We start from the raw sequence: 26,458 nt of genomic DNA, 5'->3' as shown, positions 1-26,458 counted from the left end.
AATCTTTGGAAATTGCTAAAATTATAGAATGTATACCCGTAAAAAAAAACAAAACAATTGGTGATATGGTATTGATTCCATTGAAATATCAGATTAAAACAGTCAATTTTTCAAATTTTTTAATAATTTTGAAAGGAAGTCACATATTAATGGGAGGAAATAATTAACTCAATAAATTATCAACAATGTCTAGTTTTAAGTTCTTGTACACTATAAATAACTGTATTATACAACAAACGCACATCCATATGGAAAACTGAAGTACCTATCCACATGATGGGACAGTTTTAACTGCATAAAAATGTGAGGGCAAAAATAAATTACATGTATACTTGCTAAAATGAGAACTAAAGCTAATACTGTTTTAACATTCTATATACATGCTGAAATGATCATCCTCCATTATTTTTTTTTTTTGATACTAAAAAAAATATACAGCTGAGAAACACTCAAAACATAAATATATTGCATGTTGGAAAATATGCCACCACATTATACAGTTCCCTAAACAACGCAAAATGAAATGTCATATAACTTTGATTTGTTACAATGGATTTTCAGACCTTAAAAATAATTAGGAATAAATAGGCAAGATAAAAATTTCTGTATCACATGTTCTATAATATGTAATGAAGTAAACTGAAGACTACCTGTTCAGAGTACCTAGTGTACAAAACCTTTTCATTGTGGGAAAACTGCATATACACAAGGTACAATCGGCTGTGATATTTAAAGTAATGTATTTGCTGCCAGTATGTATGAAGCACATTTCAATCCAGGACTACTATAAACTGAAATGTTTTCTCTTAATTGTGCAATATCTCTGTTAAACCAGAAGGAAATGACAACCAAGAAGAAACTACAATGGTCTACAATGTATCCATATTAATACAATGTATCCTTATTAAAAGCTGATTGGCAGAGTATATATATATTTTACATACACATTGCTATATTGATATTTTACACTGAAGTCATGAAATCTCATTTGCACCACTATTAATTTAGTGCATTTACAACATCACTTCAGACACTCGGCAGTCGTTATGGACAATGGATAGATGCAATACTAACTGCCTATTATAACCATGTACACATCAGTGAAGAATTCACTTAAATGTATTAATAATACATATATACATGTACATCCAATGATAAATAGGTAAGAAACAAAAGAATAGAATAAATTGGAAGCATTTAGTTTTTTTTTACAATAGCAATATTCTCACACCACCCAACAAGTTTCCAGAAAGGGATTATTTCAAATATCGACAGCTTTTGAATGCTCTGGATTGTGAAATATGTAAGAAATATTTGTAATTCATCATGTACGTGTCACACCAAAATTGGTTCTTCAATACTGTAAATTCCTTATTAAATGAAAATACATGTAAATATGAAAATACATGTAATCAATAATTGCATTAATCTGCAAGAGGTCAGAGATGTTGTTTTAATTGATTTAGAATTAAGTTCTTCAGAGTAAAGCACTTGCCATCATAAGTCTTTATAATTTGATATTGAATGGTGATTGCAACAATAAAGTACTCATGAGGTACATGCATACAAAATGTACAATAATTTAGCAAACAATATTGAAAAATATACTATGGTATTAAAAAAAGAAAGAAAAAATAGTTTTCAAAGACTTCAAAATTTGATAAATTTACTTTAAGGAAAATACAATGATTTTTTTATGGATTTGGTCTTTTCTTGCTTATGTCTCCTTTGAAGGAAGCATGGACCTTCATTATCCCCCGTACTCAAGGATGATTGGTGCCAAGTTTGATTGCCCATTTGTTGTGGAGAAGATGAAAATGTGATAGTTAACAACGACAACATACGCTGAACAAATTTTGATCAGAAAAACCCAATGAGCCTTTGGCTCTGCTGAGATAAAAATCAGTGTAATACATTTTCCAGAGAGCACATATTTAACAAATCTGTGTTTCATTAAACAGTAAATTTACAATATATCACAGACACTCAATAAAACCTACACAACACATATTTACAAATATGTTTAAGGATGTCTACATTAAAACTCAAAGCACTGTTTCACACCAAGAACAGGAATAAGTGCCAAGAAAAAACTTGTTTAACAATAACTTTAAAAACGGCTAAAAACAGCAAAACCTCTCTTCTTCCAAAAACTGTGAAGTGGAGATGTAGTGTGTTTTAACAATCCTGGAGAGCAAAATAAATTTACTTTCTCATGTGTAAATGGATATCTACATTTCCCTGAAAAAACTATTTCACAGGATTATATTCCCTGAAGTGGTAAATCATCATACAATTAACATATTTCAATTGCAAGACACATTGCAGACATACAGTATACGAATGTTTTATGCAGAACTTACAATGTACCGAAAACACTTCACCAAGTGAAGAATGCTCATTGACAGTCTGACAGGCTTTCCAAAACCTAATGAAAGAAAATTTTTCCATATGCACTATTATCATAAAGAGATACTGATTTGCTTTCAATAGTGTTATAATTTTGAAGGTTACCACATGTATTTAGTACATTGTAGGTTTCAACTGTTAATGTTGTAGACGTGTAAATTTAGCTGTACAATATAAAGGATATAAATGATTCTAGAACCTAGAACTGTTATCAAAGTCAAATTATTCTTACATCCTGAACAAGAAGGATGTAAATTCTGCTTGCCATTTGTAACAAAGACATCACATTACACTAAAACTATAACAAACTTGCTGCACTTTTATCTACAATCTATTACATGTATATCCTGATTGGTGAGATCTTGTTAATGACTTCCTTGATGGAGCCCTGTTTACACACTGCCTTAAGTGCTGTAGATTTCTTCCTTGTTGAGGAATGCCTGAATAGACTTCTGACACTCGGAAGACTGCCAGCGCTCCAGCAGGATGTTACTCTCTGACTCACACGTCAGCTCCAGTTTGGTTCTTTGGTGGCTTCGCAGAAGTAACTTGGTGGTTTCTAGAGCCTACAAAATATTGAATGACCTGCTCATGTTTCTGTGTAACATTACCTGTATTTGAGGCTGAAGAATAGTGCACATCACACCACAAGATCAATCATTTCAACTTCATTAACTTGAAATTTGTGACATTTTAAGCAATTTATTTAGTATAGTATAGATATTTAGCAGTGTATTTATCTTACTACTTATTGTATCATGTACTGTTTGTAATTAAACAAACAGTATTTATACATTTTGGTGTTTTTAGCAGTCATTTGAGTGCTGATTCATAATGTCATGAATTCACTACTGCACTATAAATAGTACATCACCTTAAATTGCTCTAATTTTTAATATGCAAAAATAAGTCCACAGACAGCATTGAATACTATGGTACAAGAACAATACCTTTGCTGAGTTGAGTGCAATGTTCTGAATCTTAGGAATGACCTCTTGCATCATGGAAGTTGGCCAGAAAACTTGAGATACCAGCCCTAACTGACAAGCCTCAATAGCCGTAACTTTTCTGCCACCCAACAGGAGTTCGTTTGCCTGAAATACAACAGAACCTCAAAGTTTTCAAATTCGAAGAACTGTACTTTCTTTTGTATCGTAAGTTTGGACCCGGTAAAGAGAGGTAGCAGTGTGACTACTTCGACAATATTCTCTGACCTTAGAGTTAAAAGTTTATGAACATCAAATCATGTTCGAATTTTACACTCCTCCCAACCTACCATAGCCATCCCTACCGACTGAGGTAGGGTGTAAGAGGCACAGCCCTCTGGGGTCTGAGACAGTGAGGAGTAAGGGAGATAAAAGGTAGCCTTGTCACTGGCGTACACAATGTCACACAAGGGAAGCATGGCCATTCCCAGGCCCACAGCTGGACCATTCACCACAGCTATCACTGGCTTGGGAAAAGTGATGAGAGCCTTGGTGAAATCCCTGGAAGAGAAACAGTCAAAGTAAACAAATGTAATTCATGCCTTTGTGCAAATGTTATTAACATTGTACTGGGTATAAATCCAGACTTGATTTGTAATAACTGTAAAGGGAATGATTTGTAAAATTTGTAGAGGGAGAGTACCAGTTGTTTTGCTTGAACTTGACATTGAGTAGTTAAGTGGTTCAAAAATCTTTTTTATGTACTATTATAACAACTAAAAGTTGATCATTTTCATGTCTGAGATAATAAAACTCACTATTTACTGATACCAATTTTTTATCATTTCAAGGTAAAAAGTCGATGTCAACTCTAAAGGTGTCATTAAAAACATTTCTTGTGAGATAAATTCTCACCAAGTCACAGCTGGTTGATTTAAGTGCAAATTATTTATCAGTTCCAAAGACATAGGTCAAGCATCGTCGCTAGCCACGGTTACCGAGTCCGGTAGTACCTAACCTACCTCATTTAACGTAGTGTAAACGGAGACAATGAAGGTCAAGGGAAAATGTACTAAAATACCTCATTTATATAGAGCTTAAGTTATAGGAGAACACATGTGCATTGTTAATAGGTCACTTGCAACTGACTTTAATACACAACTGAAAAAAATTGTTGAAGCACCAGGACATACTGAGACAAAAATATCATACATACTAAATATTCCTACTTGATGGGCATCATTGTACATGTATAATATTATGAATGACTAGAAAAAAAATCTAAGCAGTCAAAGATTGCAATTTTGGAATTCCGAGCTAGAGCATTTAACAAACCTTAGAGCATCCACCATTTGTCGAACCACCACTCTCCGTTCACCAGACAACAAGAACATCAGGTCCACCCCATTGCAAAACACATTTCCCAATCCACTGAACAGAATCAAGCTACTATCATCATACTTAGCAGAATTCAAGGCCTGGAGGATTTCCTGAATAACCTGAAAAAGAAGTACAACATGAAAAGGTATCCTTACACATTGTATGTAGGCCCACAATATGAAGAAGAAAGCAGAATGTATACAAAAGCAAAATATATTGAAGACACTAACCAGTGTGACACATACTCAGTACGTGAATAATGATAATAACAAACAGTCCCTTTGATAAAACAGCTGTTCAGCATCAATTCACAAGAATATCAAATTGTGGATGCTCTACTCTAAACAAATCAGTTCTGTACTAGTTAGCGATAAATAAAAGCGAGACTTCTGATTTGATATGTTTCTTGCGAATTAACACAGATATTAATTACTCGTATGATATTAAGTGATCATCAGTAGATAGGGAAATAATTTTATTTTGTATGCACCTGCAGCAATACGTTAGAACTTATGAAAACCAGGAACAGTCCTCACCTGTGGATTCAGAACATTTTTAATCTTGGTGTGAGTGTTAAGCCAGATCTGTGAGTATCTCTGACACTTCCTCACAACAATGTCCTTGTATCTGAAACCAGCATTCACAGCATGAATTAACCATTGCATGTTACAAGGACATATTAATAATAATAATAATAATGTGCAACATTTATATAGCACATTATATAATTTGTAATTACTCTAAGCGCTTTAACAATGTAAAATGTAAAACATGATAAGATTAATCAGAGCATGAAATATAACATCCAAATAAAATAAAACAATTTAAACATTACGAGTTCATGCGACAAACCAGCCTTTACTTTATCGCAATTCACCTTTGAATTAGAACGCTTTGGCTGATATAGTATTGCGTTGTGTGACGACACAATTGAATCTGTGTGTAATACAATTGCGAAATGCAACAGAAACTCTCATTGGTCCATATGTATAAGTCCGCCCAAATTCCCTTATACAGGAGTAGTCAGCATTTGAAAACATGACGGCCAGATGCTAGATGGAAAAAAAAACTTCAAAGGAAGAAAGAGAAAAAGTTGTATTCTTGTGTTGTTGTCTCATAAATTTAATATAAAAAAAAATTCCTAACATATTTTCCTACTATACTTGTGTCCAAACATACCTTCAAATATTTATTAAAGTCCCATACGACACAAAAACTCGATCACATCTTTTGATGATTTCGTTCGTAGACGTAGCCATGTTAGGTAGCCAGTCAATTCGAATCCCGGTTCATTTCCATATTGGCACAATAGCGTCTAAATGTGTACTAATAACCCACAAATATTTTAGCTAAATTGTTTAAATAATATACCACCCCAGTCCTATTAAATGATAATTATTCAAATAGCTAAACTCATGACAGTGCGGCTTTCATTAGTCATGAACGGTCGCGCCGGCCGGTCTCCATCTAATGTCCTTATGTAGCATTTTCGTTCATCTAGAGCTTATTTTACCTTTACAAAAACTGGTACAAAAATGTTTTAATTTCTATTAATTATTCGTGTTGATAATAAATGAAGAGCGAATACATAACGTACAACCGATTTTATGAATAGATACCAATAGCAAGAGTTTGAATTGACCGACTACCTAACATGGTTACGTCAACAAACAAAATCATTTGAAGCTGTGTGTTTTCGGGTGGTGTGTGGCTTTAATGAATATTTGAAGGTATGTTTGGACACAAGTATATAGTAGGAAAATATATTAATATTTTTTTATATTGAGTTTATGAGACAGCAACACAAGAATATACCGATTTCAGGCCTCAACCGTCCGCATCTTTTTGAGACCCGTAAATCGAAGGTTTATATAAGAGGTGGATCTTTTCAGAGAGCTATGTACAGTTCGAATCCGCTCGAGAAAGTGGGCGGGCTGTAATCGGCCAATGAAAACTCTTGTTGTATTACATCAAACATGTCATTCAAATTGTTCAATCGTCTCATTCAATTGTGTCGTCACACAACGCAATACTATATCGGGTAAAGCATTCTAATTCAAAGGTGAATTGCGATAAAAAAGAATATATTACAAAATATTAGATATTCAACGTGCATGTAAACTTACACACATATCAAATTCAAAGTATTCATGACATATTGGCACACTGTATAACTAAATCTCCACCTTAAGTTTTTGCACAGCTGTCGTGTAGTTACATTCCTGTAAGCACATTCACAACTGTCGTGTAGTTACATACCTGTAAGCACATTCACTTTGACGTATACTGATCCGCCTTTCCACTTTCTCCTGATCATCTTCAGACGTATCTTCGCTGTCCTTCTTCTTTCCCCCACTTTTCTTAGCAAGAAGAGATAGTGGCATGTTGTCCAACAGAGACTTGTATGAGACCGAGGAGGGACTTACTGGGATCACTGAGGGGAGGTACTGGTTCCCTGGTACATCTCCACAAAGGGGTGTGGCACGTTCCCCATCCACTACTAGGTTCACTACCCCCACTCCACTAATAGTTACTGGTTTGACTGTGGTGTATGATGTACTTGGTGAAACAGGTCGAACTGCCAAAGTGATTAAATCATGATGCATACCTTTGCAAGTTGAATATGTTTTTCAGAGATTAATTTTTAAAAAAAATCCAAAAGATAAATGATTTTATAATACATTTTGAAAACTGTATTATCCCATCAAATAATATGACTTTATAATACATTACATTGCCATAGTCAAATGCATTAAAAGAATATGCAAACAATAAAAAAATAATGATTTTTAGTACCTTTAGCCATTTCTTTGTCCTTTTTGCTATCAATAAGTCTTATCTTTTTGGATTTGGGTGAGGACCCAAGTGGCTGAACACGAACTTCCAACTTCCTTTTCACTTCATGTAGAGTCATTTGTTTCGACTTGACTTTGCCTGAGTGGTTGTTGTTGTTTTGACCAGATTTAGACTTGGGTGAAATTTTCTTTCCATCCCTTTTCTTGCTTAATGGAGATTCACTGCTGCTTTTCTTCAATTTCTTGACTTTCATATTAAACAATGGTTCATCATCAGTATCGGATGTGGAACTCTCAATAATGCAGAAGTCTGCCTCTGCTTTACGTTTGTTGGATTTGTTATTCTTTGGTGTTCCTCCCTCACTTCTGTCCTTTGCTGACTTGACAATCTTTTGAGCTTTTCCTGATTCTGTTCTATGAACTTTATGTTTTGCCCCCGAACTCCATGCAGATATTTTGTCATCTTTTGTAGCTTTCTTTTTAACATGTTTTCTAACCTCCTCTTTGTCTTTTTTCTTTTTGCTCACTGATTTTTCACTTTCCTTTTTCACTTTTACTGTTGGCTTTAGTTTCACTTTCATGGCATATTTTACAGATTTTTTATACTTTATATCACCTTTTGGAAATTTCTCTGGTGAATTTGTATTAATAATCTTTTTCTTTTCATTGGGTGAACTTTTATTTTTCATTGTTTTATCGTGAACTTTGACAGGTTTTTCTGTTCCATCTTTTGACAGAGACAGATCCTTTTTCTCGGATGTTACATTTTTCCCGAAACTTTCGGTGTTGACATGAACTGTTTTCATTCTATCATCTGTATCTTTCTTTGGTGAAACACTGTTTTCTTTCTTTCTTGGTGACTTTGGACTACAATCCTTCTTTGGAGATTTCTGACTTTCTGCATGTTCTAAGCAAGTCGTTCTTGCTGTTTTAGAACTCTCCTGATCCTTAGAGCTTTGAACACTTTCAGCTTTTGATGGAGTAAATGTTTTTTCATTCATATCAATGAAAAGCTTTCCCTTTTCCCTTGCAAGCTTCTTCCGAATCTGTTCGTCCTTGATTCCCTTAACGCTTGAAAGAGAAACTTTATATGGACTCTCTTTTGTTTTAGGACAAAATTTGTTCTTGGAGAGCATGTTGTTTTTTGGTGCTGAAGATTTGTCTACAGATGGAGTTTTTTCTGAAGCCTTGCTTTTTGCCATGTCATCTTTCTTTGGACTCTGGGTCAGAATTCTTCTTGAAGCAGCTTCAAGAGCTGAATAAAGTTCACTGGACTGTTCAATTTTGTCTTCAAAGTCCAGAACAAGCTTTAGGCAATCCACCAAATTATCTACAGGTTCCCATGTGTCCCAGTCTGAGCCAAACCCTTTCCATCGAATTAAATTATGAACCTGTTCGTTAACAATGCGTTTGTCCAAAATATTTTCTACCTGTAAAATTCAAGCACTTTTAGTGAGCAAAGTCATAAAACGGTATATATGTTAGTCAAAGTCATATAAAACAGTAAATGTTAGTAACTTTTACACTATGTACATGTATGGAAGTGCTGTAAGCATAGTAAGAAGGGTTTGACACTAACACTAGTCCTGTAGCCTGAGACTAGTAAATTTTGCCCCGGACTATCAGAATATCAGTTACGAGTAGTCTGGTGGACTACTGAAAAATAAAAAAACCATTGGAATGGACTAATCTTGAACGCAATTGTGTCAATTCTGCACTAAGAAAAATATAGCTCATAATACTGCAATTCAAGCATATAATCTACACCCAAAATGTGGTTTGATAAATTAATTGGTAAAATCAGTTTATTAGAAGACCATTTTGCGACAGAAATGCAGGATTTTGCATCTAGACTTCGAAAATTTTGTTCTGTGGTAGCCCCCCCCCCCCCCCCCCCCACTGTCTAGCAGCAGAACTAGCTAACTAGCTAATTACAGAATCTACTAGTCCTTTAGACTACTATGGTGGAAAAATTAGTGTCGCACACCGTTAAAGAAATGTGTGACTCGGTGTTCACTCACCATTCACAAACCACACACACCAAAATTGCATACAGCCTTCACAAACCATTCATTCATCATCCCACTTGTGTTCATTCTGCATTTGTTCACCATTCACTCTCAGGGGCTAAGCCCATTTTGGGCCCAAACTCTGTAATATCCTAAATAGGGACTAAGCCCGTTTTTGGGCCTGAACTCTATATTTATGATATAGAGTTCAGGCCCAAAACGGACATATCCCCTGCACATTCACTCATTAATCACTCACCATTCAAGTGGGAAAGTAGATCATTTCAGGGACTACATTCAAAAGTTTTTCAGTTATGTACAAATGTCCTCTAGTCTAAGCCGTTTATTTATACTAACACATTGAAATATTCACACTAAATTAATTGCTCCTTTCAACTTGCTATAAAAAATGAAAATATTCATGATCATATATATTATAATGTTCCATCAGACAGTCATCAAGGGTCATGGCTGAATTCCATATATACAGTAAAACTTGTTTAGTACGAACAGATAAAGCAGATTTATGGATTTAGGGAAGTTTCCCTGAATCCTTCAAAACGTTCTCTATCAAAAAATTCATTACACATATATATAATGAATTCAAATACATAGCAAATTTAAGATTATAACAAAGTTAAACTAATTTTCATTACCCTGCATGTGCAAGTTAAAATGTTACAAAATAATAACAATAATTAATTGAGTACAGACAATATACTGAATAAAACAGAAACAGTAAATTTGTACAGATTTAGAGCTTTTTAATTAAACAATCCTTCTGCCAGTAGTCCTTTCCAAATCACTTCCAAATTTGAATTAGCATAAAAATTTTCATTTGGATTGGTTTAAGTATAAATGAATGTACTGTAATATATTTGGACCTATGAAATTTTAAAGTATTGAAGCAGTATCTAAACAATTCATAGCATCCTGCTAGATTGTGCTCAAAAGCTGGGAAGCTAACTTCCTGAACTTATCACTTTTTAACAGACTTCTATGAAAACTAAATATTATAGTATTGGCAAGCAGGACAAAAGGGTCCCCACTTTATGGCATTATTTGCTAAGTTCAAGGTCCACAACTTTTCCTTAAAACAACTTGTGTAAAAAATTGTAGGGTAGTGGGAATAATTTAAGGTTAGTCAGGTTAGCAGATACACAACATTTTTTATTTTATTTTAGGCCAACTCAGTATGTATTTTAAAGAATTTCATCAACTGAAAATTGAAAGTGGTTGATTCAGTAAAGTTACTGCAGAAGATAGATTATGTACCAATTATTTATCAAATGAGATCGAAAATGACATTCATTTCCTGATTTTGTATGATAAGAATAAATGAAGGTAACAAACAGTGATCAATCTCATAAATCCTAAATCCTAGTATAATTAAGAATACAAAATTAAAAGTAGGGCAAACACAGACTCCCGGGCACCGGAGACGAGACACATCAGGTTCCCAGGAGGAGTAAGTAAGCATCCCTTATTTGCTGGTAACACTTGCTGTGGGCCCTATATCCTGATCAGTTAAATGGAGTTATCTGTAGTTAAAATCAGTATGTAAAGAATGGCCTAGTAATTGATATGAAACACATCAGACAGCATTCCACCTAATGACAGGTGGTATTTGTAAATTAGATAATTATAACAACCATAGAATTTATGAAATGCTGACTTAAATCAAGACTGTTAAAACTCCTGTAATATCAACTTAAATGTCAGTTAGCATGTCTCAATTTCAAAATTGATCATACACAGATCATGCTCTCAAGTCTGTATCAAAGAAGTTGAAAGACAGAAACACCATAGGCAGGTGATAATGGAACATCGCTACATAAATATGGGAAATTGAAGATCAAGTAATCCCATTTGCCATAAAGTAGAGTTGTTAATTTGCCATTAACAACCAATCATTCAGACAGTTTATCATTGTTGAAATATTTCCCAGTTTCTCACAATCAGCCAATGATAAAAAATCCATATGATTACTAAATCAATGCTGAAGACCAAGACATCAAACAATGAATTAAATTTACATTGGTGACTTTTTTGTTATTGTTTTTGTTGTTGTTTCTTTAATTGTTTTTTGTGATACAGATATATGTATTTACCATAGTTTTGCGTGTTCTGTCTCTTCTAGTCTGACATGCTTTTTATCTTGTATACATGTTGCCTCTTGACTACCCTACTTCATTGGAAATTAAGAATCTGTAGTTTTCATGTAACTAAATAATCTTTAAATTTGTATCAATATTTAAGATTACACAACCATTTATCACAATAGATCTATTCATGGCAATGACTGGGAAATAATAAGACATTTGAATAATTTCAATTCATTTCACACTCATTCACTGAAAAGGAGGATGACAGATCACAATAGTTCGTATGTCCTAGCTCTTGCCTCTTTAAAAAATCTACTCATCTGACATTTCCTGGACAAAAGGTACATTTCAATAGTTACTATAGCTACTGAAGACAATTTGCAGTTAATCTGTTTATTTAACATTCAAAGTAATTACAACTAATTTCAAAGTTTTATGATATTATAATATATGGTACATTTCCACCTCCATCTCACTAAAGTATTTAGGGCATAATCACTGTTGTAAGTTCTGTTAATTGAATGAGTCACGCCTCTTGTCATTATTTTAAATTTAAACATTACAGTGGTTTATTTATAAACTAAGAAATTTCTATTTCTCTCCTGGCTTGAGCTTCAAAACCAAAACGACAGTAGAGATTTGTTATTTATGTCTTTTCTCTCTGTTGCAGATAGCACTTCACTAGCAACAATAAAGCATTGAATTTTGGTTTACAGAAACTTGATATATTTTTTTAAAAACCAACCACATCATTCACGGAAGGCTAGAATGGTCATAAACAACTCAATATTTACCTCATAGTGCCTATTGTCCGCCATAGCGCGGTCTGCAAAATATCACCGTTTGGTGGCGCTGTAAAGAGTAATGGCTGCCTCCTTGCACCGGTTTCGTGTTGCTGGAGTAAACAAATGGTATAATATATATACAGGCTTTTAAACCATACCCCACAAGAGGTATATAGGTTTAAAACCATTTTTGTATTCGTATTCTATGATATGGATGGGTTATTTAAAGTGCTTAGGCCCCTAATTAGTGCTCATGGGAAGCGTTTGATTGCTGATCAAAGTCCAATTTCCAAATTGAAGTTGCGGTCTTATTCAAGTTCGGTTCTTGAAAGAAACAGGGAGTTTTGTTCCTACCGTAATTACTTGCGATATTGTATAATCTGAATGAAGAGTTCCATGAGTATATATGGAAAGAAATAATGACCGTCTTTAGGCGGTATTTCATACCTAGGGTACATGCATTAGTAGAAAAGCTGTACATTAAGGACACAGTGCAAATCTAATGGAAAATGATTTCTTACCGTATATGCCCATGAGTTAAGATCCAGGACCTAATTATTCTATGCGATCAACCTGCATTAAAACCTGTTCAACCATTGAAACTTGAGGCTATATTTCAACATGACTCAAATTAAAAGAAATCTTTTGACTTCTCAGGGCTTTTCTAAATCTGAAACTACTGTTTAAGTATTCAGTGCTCTTTACAAATGTCATATCACTACACGTCCAATGAATGTAAGAAGAATCCATCAATTACAGTAAATTAATGATTGACCTTGAACATTGTATGGCCTAATTCTCTTAGTACTGGAACCTCTGTCTGGCAACCCCTGAAAATTGTAGTTGAGTTGCAGCTTATGTACAAATTGATAATTCTTAATTTGTATTGAGTACTTTCACTGACTTGAGATTAATTGATACAGTTCATACCAAATCCATATAATTATAGATAAGATAAGTTTATTCCAATTTTGGGCCCAGAGGGCATAACAGTAAGACAGTTTATAAAGAAGAAAATTCAAAAAAGAAAGTTTACAACATTATAACTACAGGTTACATAGACTGCAAACTGCATGTGGATACAACATGTTGGGGAAACAATATTGCTAATCATGTATATATACAAGTAAATGGACAGTATCAGTATTATACCAATATATGAATAATAAACTATAATGATTTTTGCAGTTTTAAAGCATCACTTCTTTTTCTGAAAGTTTGCACTAAATATTCACTCAATTTGACAATTACTGGTTTGTCTTCATTAATCATCAACCAAGTAAATTTGTCCTTATTTGTTAGATAGATAAAAAATTTTGTTGAGCTTGTATATACCATTAAAAAACATATTTCTCTCTTCAACATAGAATGGACAATCAGTAAGGAAATGAAATTCATCTTCTACACAGTTAAGGTTACATAATTCACATATTCTTTTGTTTCTTTCTAAAGAAATCTTCTGGCCAGAATTGGTTTTTGTAAATTCCTATCTTCCTCTTTCAATTCGAAGGTCATGTGCACTAATTCGAAATCTACATAGAGTTTTTCTTAATTCTAGGGATTCTAAAAATATATAACTTTCCATAGTAAAGTTTTCTTTATACGAAAAATATGTTGTGAGTTTTCCTGATTTCTGACCCTCTTCACGTCGTTTTGACCAGTAAAGTAAAAATTGTTTCCGTACCTGATTCTTCATTTGTTTTTTGAAAAATGAGAATTTGAGATTTTTACAATTGGGTACCAAAATGCCCATTTTTTCCTTAAAATAATTAACGTGTTTGTACCAACAATTTATATTATATGAATTCAGATTGATATTCTCTGCATAAGCACTGTATAACAGGGATGATTCTGGGCAATTCTCAAGTCTATGCCAATATAGTAAAATACTTTGGATTATAGAGCAGAACATAGGATATCTACCCAATTCAGAGATTATTGCAATATTAGTACTTCTTTTACCGGCACCCAGTAGATGTTTACAAAACTTAATATTCAGGTTTTCTACCTCCCAATTTTTAAATATATCATATAAATCTCTGTCTTTTTCCAGCATGCGTGTTGAAAGTGTTCCCCATATCTCGCAGCCATACAAGGCAATGGGTTTTACCATATGGTCAAAAAGATGCAAAAATGTTTTAATTGGTGGATCGATAGATTTGATGTCTTTATAAAGTTTGAATGAGACCTTAAGAGCTTTATTGTATAGATCAGATTTTGCTTCCTTGAATGAACCACAGGAGGATAATATTACTCCTAGATATTTATATTTGTTAGTACATTCAATACATATGTTACCGAACACAAAATTTTCTTTAATTAGGTGTCCGCTTTTATTAAAAATGACTACTTTTGTCTTATTGGTATTAATTTCTAAGCACCATTGAATCGTTGCAATATTTTTCAAGTAAGTTTAGTTTGTTTTGTAGTCCATTCTGGTTTTCTGAAAGCAGTACATGATCGTCCGCATATAGAATAGAGGTGATTTTCTTTCCAGAAAGATTGACAGAGCCAATGGTTTCTTCATCCAGTAATTTAGAAAAATTGTTCAAAAATATTTTAAAAATATTTGGGCTTAAGACATCACCTTGTCGGACTCCTATCTCTGGTGTATATAGAAGGGTTAACTTGTTCCCTACTTTTATGAAAATATTGTTGTGCCTATACATACTACATAATATGTTGTAGAATAAACCATTGATATTTAATTGTAGGAGTTTTAGTTTAATGCCTTCATGAATGACGGTATCAAATGCTTTGTGAAAGTCTACAAAACATGCATAGAGTCGTTTATTGGCAGTGTTAATGTATTTGTACATGTATGTGGTAATTTTAAAGTGCATTTAAGTTCTGTACACATTGTGTTTGTACTCAGCTCCAATAATATTATTTGATGGCATTACAATATTAGCAAGCAAATATTTTCATTTTGTTGTAGGAGAAATTTGATTCAGACACGGGCATTCCAAGTGTCTCTGCAAGCCATGGGAGCCTACGATTCTGAGTTTGAAAAAGCAAAAACTCAACTAAATTCTCTTCAGGATGACCCAGGAAATGATGTCAAGCTAAAAATATATGCACTATTCAAACAAGTACTTATTGCTATTTTCATTTGAAATGTCTAATTATGATACAACACTATATATGTACACTCATTTCAATACAGAAAGTGGAATAAAACTATATACACGAAATCAATACATTGATCAATTGGAAAAAATGAGACAGGAATTTCAATATAATCATGAAATAATTGATTTGCAAAGATTTCTTCTTTTTTTTTTTTTTTTTGAATATTTATTTCAATTACAGACAAACATATACAATCACTTACATACACACTTACATCATGGCTGGATGATATGGCAACAAACTATTGATAGATTGTTATACGCCCGTCTTAAGACGGGCCGTATTATGTTATGGCCTTCATGTCCGTCCGTCTGTCTGTCTGTCCGTCCGTCTGTTAGCTTTTTCGTGTCCGGCTCATAACTTAAATACTATAAGGCCTAGAATAATCAAACTTTGTCAGTTGATACATCTTGGGTAGAAGGTGTGTCGCACATTAAAACCAGGTCGCTGTGACTTTTAATTAAGAAGATATGGCCAAATATGGTAAAACCCTGTCCGGCTCATAACTTGAAAACTATTTGATCTAGAATCATGAAACTTGGTCAACTTATGCATCTTAGGTAGAAGGTGTGTCGCACTGTACTTTAAGGTCACTGTGACATTTAGTTGAAGTGATTTTTTGAAAAAAGTATGTTATAATTGGTACAATCCCTCCTCATATAAGAGTTTTGTAGAAAACCTCATTCAAAAATGTTACATCAAGAAAACACATATTTTTTTTATGATATACTGTACAGCTTTTTTTAGCTTATGTAATGTTTCCTTTGTTTCTAACAATAACATGAGAAATTCCACTTGTCCCATGGGAGTAGCATGCAAAGGGCATTTTGACAAGACTAATTAATGAGTTTTGTGTAGAGCATCTCTGATCAACATGATCAAGCAGGTGTTATCTTTATCTCTAGGGAATTGGGCAGAGAGATCTTAGCCTCTTAATTGCAGATATACCAGAAATTATTTGTGAAAGTGAATTTGTTTGTTGTGGTTAGTCTTTATTTTCAAAATTAATTTGACATTGTACTATATAATTTTTAATTTTTTTTCTCGGCAACCTATATGCAGAGTATCATTTCTCACTAAGACAACAAATGGTTGCAATATGTATAAAGGCCTATTTTAATGATTAGTATTTTGATGTTTTGTTATGGCTGTGGCATTGTTCAGAAAAAAGATATACAATGAACAAAGCTGCAGATTGGGCATTTGTGTAAATCTGAACAGATGAAATAGTATTGCAATAACCATATTAAAAAATGTTAATTCAAGAAACTACACATTCTTCATTATATACACTGTACTATACAGCAGTATATAACAAACAAATTATTTCTTTTGTGTCAGTAACAAGAGAAATTTCCCTTGTCCCATGGGTGTAATTATCAAGCAATTCAGGAGGCATTTTGCTAACAGAAAAATTGCATTCTGTCAAATTACAGATTAATTAATGAGTTTAGAAGATTTCTGTTACAGCAATCTGATCAAGGAGGTGCTATCTATATCTCTTGCAATCGGGAATTGGGCAGAGGAATCTGGCCTTCTAATTGATCTGTCAAATTTTAGAACAGTTCTAATTGGTAGCCATTACTTTGAAAGTTAATTTGGTATAAAGTTTAAGAATTAATATGATATTGTAAAATATATTTTTATTTTATATCTAAACAACAAGGTGCAGATTGTCATGTCTCACTAAGATGACAGTTTTACAGTCCAAGAATAAACATAATGACTAATGTTTGATGTTTTATTACGCTGTGCATTGTTCTTCATTCCTTAAAATACAATGAGCAAAGCTGCAGATGTACATTTCTCAAGTCTAACACAACCAGTTGAGAAATATATGATGTATTATTTTTTTCTAATTAATAACTACACCATAGGAGATGCACCAGTGTTTGAAATAACCGTTTTTAATCTATATTTATTTATATTGACATCACCATGCATATTTTACTTTTATACTTGAAGATTTGACAAAGGCAGATACTGATATATGTATTTTTTGATATGTTGAATAAATCAACCTTTTTGAGTACTCCCATTTATTGTAAGTTGTTTGCTTGGATAAAGGGCTATCTTGCACTTTAATCATTTCATTGAAAACATTTGGGAAAATGTTTTTATATCCTTTTAAAAATCATTAAGCTTACATTATCAATATTTGAAGCAATGTCACATGAGGCCATAAAGTGGGTAAGATTCTTAAAGGAAGGATGACATTTGGTTCCATGCATACCTATCTCTTCATGGTGATATGTTCATGTTAACAATATGTGACAGGCGTATCATGTGCCGTGGCGGTGCACTTTATTACCAACATGTATTTTCAAATAAACATTTCCAATTCAACAATCTCCTATTGTATATATCAGTTTCATTCTATTTTTGTACATTTTTTTTTCAAACTCATATGTTTTCAAGTACTTAACTACATTCTGTAATAGTAAGTTTCAATTTTTCATTTGGAATCTGTTTCCAATCAAGATCATCCTTTAACTTGAGTTCTTTAGTCAACTTAGATTTACATGTTGGGTTATCATACTTAAGTGAAAACTAAAATAGCTCATATATTGCCTTAGGCCTTAGAACCTTTTGATTTGCAAAGTAATCATATCAGAATTTTATTTATTATATTTAGGATAGACTGATTCAATGTAAATATAAAAAGATAAATGCTATGTGACTGTAATATTGTTAAGTAATTAATTACCAAATCTGGCAAATATGAAAAGTTTTACATGTGAAACTAGAGAAAGAACAAGGTACGATTGTATACATAAAAAGGCCCAAAATTTTTCTCTCTATAAAATGTGTCTGGAATTAGCCTTAATCAGCGTTTTAAGAAAGTAAAATATATGCCAGGTATACTATGTCAACAAAATCAGAATGATATTCCTAATTGGATAGCATTATGACATCATGATTAAGACATTTCCCGCCTTTTTTCAAAATAAGCTTGAAAACTGTCAAATGTCATACAGATTATTGCTCAGGAAAAGATATGCGCATTTGTCGAGCAAAATGAAAATGATATATATTGTGTATTATTTTAAGATGAAAAACATACTTGAATATGAATTTGCTCGACGCATGCACTGTATGTTTTCTGAGTTGAAAACCATCTAAATTTGTGGATATTTTCATTGAAAATGGCATTTTTGCAATTTTATGCCAACTTCATGCTCTCGTCATATGACACAAATCATTTTGCTGATCAAACTGAGCGGATTTTGTGTTTGCTAATCCATTCCTTATTTGAATGCCAGAGTTTGAGCTCCAGGTGAAATCATCGATATTTTGGGCCAAATGACATTAGAAACTGTACCTACTTCTTCAAGCTGAAGTAGCAAATTTTGAACTAGGCTGTGCCTCATGAATTGAATCCGATCGTTATCATTAAAATCTTTATCAATTGATTTTTTTTATCTTAGGCAACAGTTGGAAAATGCAATGCAAAGAAACCGGGTATGATGGACTTTGTCGGGAAAGCAAAATGGGACGCCTGGAATGGTTTGGGGGATATTTCCCAGGTACGCTATTTATTTTTAGCATGTTAAAACTAAATGTTTTAGAATGTGTCAGTGACTCAGAGCTAAAGAGTCTTTCATCTCACAAGCTAATTTTTTAAGAATGTTTGACTTATTCTTACTAATTGCGATACTTTCATGCATATTCATTTTTCAAAGTCAATGTACTATTGCCTGACATTAGTAAATACAGTAGATAATAGAGAGAGAGAGAGACTTATTGACTGATGTTGTAAAGTTTAATTCACCATGTACAAGATTTTCATATATTTTTTGTCATTATTTTAGTTACAGTCAGTAGAAAATTCACAAAAATTAAATTTCAAAATCCAATTCTCTTTTTAAAAGGATGAAGCCAAGCAACAATATATCTCACTTGTTGAAGATTTGGCAGGAAAGGGAAAATCAGATGTTAGTGTTGAAAAGACACCTGCTGGCAAATACACCACATTAGATGTGGCCAGTGAAGGAGGGGTGTTCACAATTAAGCTCAACAGACCAAGCAAGAAAAATGCAATAAGCTTTGAGGTAAACTTAGTAAAATGAATCATGTGTATTCCAATAGTCTTATTCATTTCCATTTAAGATTGAAGTTTGAATAACAAATTGTTCTTGGTTTAACATATCCATATTTGGAACTGAAGGTATCAAAGTTGTTTTCCTTTGGAGAACTTTTTTTTTTAATTTAAATTTCCTTTGGAGAACAGTCTTACTCAGTAAGGTATGAAAAGAAATTGTCCATCTTTCAAGTGTTAATCACCAGAATCTGGTGGAAAAACAACTCGATAATTGATATATATGTACTAACATAAAGATATTTCATTTGTAAATCAAGTCTTAGTCTTAGTTTAACCTTTATTCAGCTGATGAATATAACCAATACAATTAAAATATAAATAGGGTATCCATGTTTCTTTTGAGATCACAAATTGAAGTAGTACAGTGTATTGATGTACAGGAGAAGAAACCAAATGTGATTTAGATCTGTGCAAACGAAATGAGAGTATCGACGACTGACCATTTTCAATTTAAACAATATTTTATTATGTATGAAACATAAATGGATTAGGCAGCAGGCTTGCAGCCTATATAAGCCTTCTCCAAACTGACCAGTTTCGGTGACCTTATTGATAAACCGCGATTTTCTCATTAATCACTTGGATTAAATAAATAAATAATACACAATAAATAATACACCTACCTTTAAAGTAATTAGATTTCTTTACTTTCATCCAAAAATTCCAACTCTATTGGTACGTTAATTGAATATATTTTCGTAACAAAAAACATGTCACTTTGTGGTCCTAAAACGATGATGTCACCTATTTCAGTGACCATTGTTAATATAAGTTTGCCGAAAGTTTGTAACTGTTAAAACGTGTGTACATGAGGAATGTGCAACTAAACGTCAGTTAATAAAATAACATAGTCTAGAATTCTAGACTTTTGGTATACTTTATATTAATTTAAAGGTTTGCTTGAAAAAGTAATAAGTAAATGGGCTTAGTTTTTGGGGTGCTCATGTTGATTTTTTGCTTACTCTCCTACTAGTAGTTCATTTTTGGGGGAAAATTGAAGACATACTCTATATATTTTTGTAAACACTACGGCGAAATTGATGATGCAATCTACACCTGGAAACGACAACACGCACACGTAAACAAAAGGTCACTGATTCTGGTCAGTCACCGAAATAGGGCAGTCGATGATACTTACTGATATTACCATTGTAGTATCTATCCATTTTGTAAGTGGACATCTAAATCAATGAGCAGATTTAATTGATTTGGTGCAGATCTCTCGGTCGACAATAGTTTTAAAGGAGTAGCGAGTCTACCTTGGTTAACAATGTTACTCCCAACTCTATGCAATATTTAGATATAGTGATATCATTAAACAGAGGCCACAATAGTATTTTTTGCTGAACGTTGTAGGTGTAACTCTGTCCTACGCATTCAAAAAATCACTAAATTCACCTCTGACACAGAAGAGTTAATAACTCAGAACTTGCATACAAATTTACATCAGATTATATCATTTTATGATTTTGTACATGTGCCTCATTTGAAGCAGATAATTATAATGAATATCCTTTTTCTGGTGGTTTTTTTTTTTAGATGTATGATGAATGGGTAGCTGCCCTTAAAGAAGCAGCTGAAGATCGGAGTGTGGTTGTCACCGTAGTAACAGGTGACTGTCATTAGGGAAATAAATGTTCCTACTCAGAATACGTATGTAGATCAATACACATGTACTGAAGTATTTTATATTTTGGGATTATTCAGTATCATATTTTGTAGGTGCGGGAGATTTTTATTGCAGTGGGAATGATTTAGGAAATTTTATGAATATCCCTCCTGATGGTGTGAAAGCTATGGCAGAAAATGGGGGAGTAATATTAGAGTAAGTACAAATGATGGAATGTGTTAGTAGCTTTGATCCTGATGAACACATCTACATGTATGTACATGTATTTACATGTTAATGATTAGAGACAAAAGGTCTACATTTAAATCAGATTCTAGTTAACAGCAGGCTGAAAATATTCCATCTCTAGTTTGTGTGCTATTTATTTTCTTTAAATGCTTGAGACTATCTCAGATGAGTAGACAGAAGGTGTCTGTAAAATTAACTTGCGGACGATTTTGTCTTATCTTATCCATTTTCTTTCAGTAACTCAGTAACTTACATGTATATTACAGACGGTTTGTAGCTGCTTTCATTGATTTTCCCAAACCTTTGATTGGTGTCATTAATGGACCAGCGTTAGGGGTGTCCGTTACAGTGCTGGGTCTCTTCGATGCTGTGTACGCCACAGACAAGGTGTGTGTATGTGCGTATGATATATATATATATATATATATACAGTATAATCTGTCTAAACCGGCTATGTGTGGTTCCAAAGAAATTGGCCGGTTTGCACAGAGTCCGGAGTGCAGAATGTTGACAAGAATGAGAGTTGCTTCCCTTGTATTCACTATCCATGCATACATGTGTAATGATTGCTAACGTTTTAATATACATTTATCACAAAAGAATTCAAAATGTAAAAATATAAATGTCAGTGTTTTATTGTCGTGCTCATTTGAAAAAGTTTCAATTTTTATTAAACAGTTTAAAATCTGGGAATTATTCGCGCAATTTTCTGTTGGTAAATTGTCGATTTCGTCTACATCATCGCCGTTATCAAGTGCTACATTATGTACGTTCGTCAAGTTTGTGTTGTGTTCGTTTAAAATTTGTCTTTCCCATCTTTCATTGTAAATGTATCGCTTTCAACTGTCTCAATTTGTGAAACGGAAACTAATGTAATGCCGAGTGATCGACCGGACATGGTGAGTTGTGCTAACTAACTGCATATCATCACTGTCTGACTAGCCGTAAAACTCCGAGAAGTCCACGAGGGGAAACCCTGCTTTTGGAAAACATAACGGGATTGTTGCCGATTTTGTTTCATTCCAAGAATGTATCGAATTCATCGATTAATTGAACTTTGTCTTTTAATGTCAGTTCTCGTCTCTGTCGTTAGGGGGAGGACGCCATTACCTCGTGCGTGGTGCTGTCATAATTGAAAAGTGCATCCCCTAAAAATCAGGTTTTATTTTAAACTGATCGCGACTCATCGCCAGTTGCACTCTTTTACTTACCTGTGGCTTCCCTTGAGACACCCTTTGTGTACACCGCGTGTGATCGACCGAATACCGACAGGTTGGTCATCGTGGGGTGGCTGGTTTAAATGCGATAATTAGAGCTAATTACGAGCAGTTGGGCCTTGTGTACACCGAATACATTGACAGCAACAATTAGGGTGGTGTATCATCGAGGGGCTGGTGTACACAGGATAATTAAAGTTAATTAATAGCAGTCGGGACTGTGTAAGCCGGCCGATATACAGAATACGCAGTATCCGGAGTACAGGGAATTATTAATAAAGGATTTGTTAAAGAAATGTTAGGGACTATATTTTGTGGCCGGAATTGACAGAGCGCCGGAGTACTCAGAGGCCGGTTTGGACAAATTATACTGTATATATATATATATATATATATATAGAGAGAGAGAGAGAGAGAGAGAGAGAGATCATAATCAAATTTTAAAAGAAGAAAGATATCATGCAAATTATTTACATCCGAAATAGAGTTTTTTCAGGGCTATTAAATGTTTTATTACAATTATTTGCCATCTCGCATAGAGCTAAAATTTCATCTAACACAGGATTGTCACTAGAAATTATTGAAGACGAGTCCCGGACTCGTGGTTTATAAGCAGCTTGAGTCCCACGAAAATTTGATGAGGTCCATGGATATCTAATGAGTCTTTTTTATATAAGACAATTAAAATGGAAGCAGTACAAAACAAATCAATTTTAAGATTTATTTTTAATCATTCGCGACTTAGCCTCGGACGACTAGGCCTAATTGTCCACGTCAACAGAATTATTTCCCTGAATCTCCTACAACAACCCTATTCAATATTAAACAGCATTTTAATCAAATTATTATTGTGGTAAAATAGATACGTACTAGTTTTGTTTGCTGACGATCTGAAAGTCCTACCAAAGTTTACAAACTACGCTACTTTCGATTCCAATAAAAATTGGTACCGGAAGACAAACATTTATATATAGATCCTGATTTGTATTGATTGATTGAATATTCTTTTACGTCTCTCTCGAGAATATTTCACTCATATGGAGACGTCACCACTGCTGGTGAAGGACTGCAAAATTTAGGCGTATGGTCGGCGCTTATGGACATTGAGCAGGGAGGGATCTTTATCATGCCACACTAGCTGTGACACGAGACCTCGGTTTTTGCAGTCTCATCCGAAGGACCACCCCATGTAGTCGCCTCTTAGGACAAGCAAGGGACACTGAGGACCTATTGTAACGGTTTATTCCCACTTAGCCAACATTTTGAAAAATCCTATTCCCACATAGCCAACATTTTGATTTTTACACCTGAGTGATCAGCAAGCTATAGTCTGTTTTCACAGGTAAATGTTTTACCTGAGAAGGGTAATTACTAAATTGAGATTAGATTGCTGTTCTCAAAGAGTATTTGCTAGATAGGCATAATTATGATCACTGATTTACAGAATCACAAGCCTGAAAATTATGAGATCTTAATTATTTTCTGGACTGTCTTGATTGAGATTAGATTGCTGTTCTCAAAGAATATTTGCTAGATAGGCATAATTATGATCACTGATTTACATAATCACAAGCCTGAAAATTATGAGATCTTAATTATTTTCTGGACTGTCCATTTTTTCAAAAAATCATTTTAAAGAAAAATGGCCAATCTACAGGTGCAGGTCAACTTTTTAGAGAACGGTAGAGGAGGATTGTATCTTCTTAATGGTAGATATAAGTATTCAGTGAGGACAAAGAAGACAAACTATTATATATCCAGCAAAATAAAATTCATAAATAGAAGGAAAACAAACCAGCTCATTATTTGAAAAAAGATAATTTTTAAAGTTATTTGATTATAGAAGTCATAATATCATTAAATGAATTATTTAAAAAAGGGACAGAATCTCAATAATATATTCTATCATTATACATGTATATATCCTACAAAATATTCCTATTGCCTTATTCTGGTTATATCTGAAAACAGACTATGGCCTACCTGTAATTAAATTCTTTTGTTCTCTACCTGCACCCAATTCCCACTTAGCCAACACAGAGTTACCTGTATTTTTTCAAAATGTTGGCTAAGTGGGAAGACACCATTCTAACCGGGATCCTCACGGGATTCCCGATTTGTAAAACAAACAAATTTAAATAAAGAAATAAGAGTAAATAACTGCCAGTGGCGAAACGTTCTTCATTTTCTATGTTATCTAATCATCTTTTGAATATTATATTCTAATTTGCACCTAATTGACTGACGCTAAATAAACAAGTCGGATTGGGACACTGTGAACTCGGTGGTATTATTTTGGTTCATTGGAGCGTAACATTTTACATAGATTTTTTTCCTACTACGAATTTTAATACACAATATCAGGGCTTCTAAATAAAAAAAATATGATTTATACTCTGAGTCCTTGACCGTCACTGACGCATCCGCAGTACTCACCATATCAGACAAACTTGCGTCCCAAATGAATTTTTTGCATCTAGGACGCAGATTCTTGCGTTAGTGACAACCCTGTAAAGTATATGTACTGTACCTCTATGATAATTACAAGAATGCACAATATTTTTGTCCTTTTTCAGGCTACATTTCAAACTCCATTTTCCAGTCTGGGCCAATCGCCAGAAGGTTGCAGTTCGTACACATTTCCACGAATGATGGGTACAGCAAAAGTGAGTCCATATTTTTTATCTAATTCATACATACCACTTGGCACCTTTTATAGAGTTATGGGACTTTTCATAATGAATGAAGTCTGAGTGTAGGAAGATTATTTGTTAATGTAACACACATATCATTTGTGGTAAAAATAAACAATATATTGTTCATTTAAGGCTAGTGAACTGTTGTTGTTCAACAAAAAAATCACAGCTCAGGAAGCATTCGACAGAAATCTAGTAACAGAAGTCTTCCCAGATCATGATTTCCAGAGATCAGTCCAAGCGCGAATACAACAGTTTGCCAAACTTCCTAAATTGGTCAGTATCAAGTTGTAATAAACATGTACTACAATGTATTTATTGTTTCAAAACAGTTTCCTTTGTCAGACAGTATTATCGTATCCTATACAAAGAGCTTTTAACTGTGTGAAACTGCCAGTATTTCATTATATTCCTGTGAACTGTGACACTCACACCCTCCCCCAATAGTGCACAATTTTACCTACGTGTATGTTGAAATGTTAAATTTATTGATTTTCACAGAGCTTGCAGAAGTCCAAGTTCTTGTCCAGAGAGATGTTGAGAGAAACATTGCATCAAGTCAACAAAAAAGAATGCGAGATCTTAGTGGAGCGCTGGCAGTCAGAAGAGTGCTTTCAAGCCATCATGAAGTTCTTCTCCAAGACAGACTCCAAGTTGTAATCATCATCTATTTGTGATTAATTTCCTTTGGTGATGATACCAGTGTGAGAATTATTGCTGGAAATGTTATACATTTCTAACCAGGTTTGACTGGGTTTTTGCGACAGCGATACGAATCATATGACTGTTGTTCTAAATTTCAATTGTCATTCAGGACGATAGCTGTAATTATCATAAGGATGAAATTTGCCAGCTGTAAGCCGAATCTATTTTATTGTCAAGAGAGTAAGACAATGCATGTGTGTGTTAATGTGAAATTAATCAAGATTTATTCAAGTATACATGTACAAAGCAGGGATTTATTTATACAGCTGTGATAATTGAGTTACGTACTTGTAAAATAAAGTGTATCTTAATTTGTTTAAAAATATATTATCAAATGCA

General features: G+C 33.6%; 2 protein-coding genes across 5 annotated transcripts; one reads left to right on the top strand and one right to left on the bottom strand.

Moving 5' to 3' along the window:
- Positions 1 to 104: 104 nt before the first annotated feature.
- On the bottom strand, positions 105 to 12,510 carry LOC125666147 (chromodomain Y-like protein). Of its 4 annotated transcripts, none has more exons than XR_008799769.1 (9): positions 12,419 to 12,510; positions 7,512 to 8,940; positions 6,975 to 7,293; positions 5,252 to 5,342; positions 4,671 to 4,834; positions 3,686 to 3,896; positions 3,360 to 3,503; positions 2,748 to 2,975; positions 105 to 2,428 (listed from the first exon to the last, which is right to left on the bottom strand). XR_008799769.1 is itself a non-coding variant. In XM_048899293.2 (8 exons), the coding sequence occupies exons 1-8, from the start codon at positions 12,440 to 12,442 to the stop codon at positions 2,814 to 2,816; spliced, it is 2,544 nt and encodes an 847-aa protein (XP_048755250.2). In that variant the 5' UTR covers positions 12,443 to 12,510; the 3' UTR covers positions 105 to 2,813. The 4 variants fall into 4 exon arrangements, 2 of the variants coding, with proteins under 2 accessions (XP_048755250.2, XP_048755238.2); XR_007366541.2 differs by lacking the exon at positions 12,419 to 12,510 and adding an exon at positions 10,946 to 11,055; XM_048899293.2 differs by having other exon boundaries at positions 105 to 2,975.
- On the top strand, positions 12,468 to 26,458 carry LOC125666186 (enoyl-CoA delta isomerase 2-like). Its single transcript, XM_048899305.2, has 10 exons — positions 12,468 to 12,535; positions 15,348 to 15,501; positions 18,970 to 19,068; positions 19,414 to 19,593; positions 21,183 to 21,255; positions 21,366 to 21,468; positions 21,768 to 21,888; positions 25,295 to 25,384; positions 25,547 to 25,690; positions 25,916 to 26,458. Exons 1-10 carry the CDS (start codon positions 12,489 to 12,491, stop codon positions 26,072 to 26,074), a joined length of 1,170 nt encoding a protein of 389 aa, XP_048755262.1. The 5' UTR covers positions 12,468 to 12,488; the 3' UTR covers positions 26,075 to 26,458.

The sequence above is a fragment of the Ostrea edulis genome, chromosome 1 (assembly GCF_947568905.1).
Source record: "Ostrea edulis chromosome 1, xbOstEdul1.1, whole genome shotgun sequence".
Classification (NCBI taxonomy): domain Eukaryota; kingdom Metazoa; phylum Mollusca; class Bivalvia; order Ostreida; family Ostreidae; genus Ostrea; species Ostrea edulis.
Note: the sequence above shows the minus strand (reverse complement) of the source record. Positions and strands in the feature narration are given on the sequence as shown.

Excerpts from the sequence above, each read along its gene's own strand:
- LOC125666147 (XM_048899281.2), bottom strand. The coding sequence starts at position 10,999 with ATGCTTACTTACTCCTCCTGGGAACCTGATGTGTCTCGTCTCCGGTGC. Across the intron at positions 8,941-10,945 it reads CTCGTCTCCGGTGCCCGGGA|GTAGAAAATATTTTGGACAA; the intron begins GTCTGTGTTTGC and ends TGAATTTTACAG. Across the intron at positions 5,343-6,974 it reads CAAAGTGAATGTGCTTACAG|ATACAAGGACATTGTTGTGA; the intron begins GTATGTAACTAC and ends TGCTGGTTTCAG.
- LOC125666186 (XM_048899305.2), top strand. The coding sequence starts at position 12,489 with ATGGCTGCCTCCTTGCACCGGTTTCGTGTTGCTGGAGTAAACAAATG. Across the intron at positions 15,502-18,969 it reads TATATGCACTATTCAAACAA|GCAACAGTTGGAAAATGCAA; the intron begins GTACTTATTGCT and ends TTTTTATCTTAG. Across the intron at positions 21,256-21,365 it reads GGTTGTCACCGTAGTAACAG|GTGCGGGAGATTTTTATTGC; the intron begins GTGACTGTCATT and ends CATATTTTGTAG.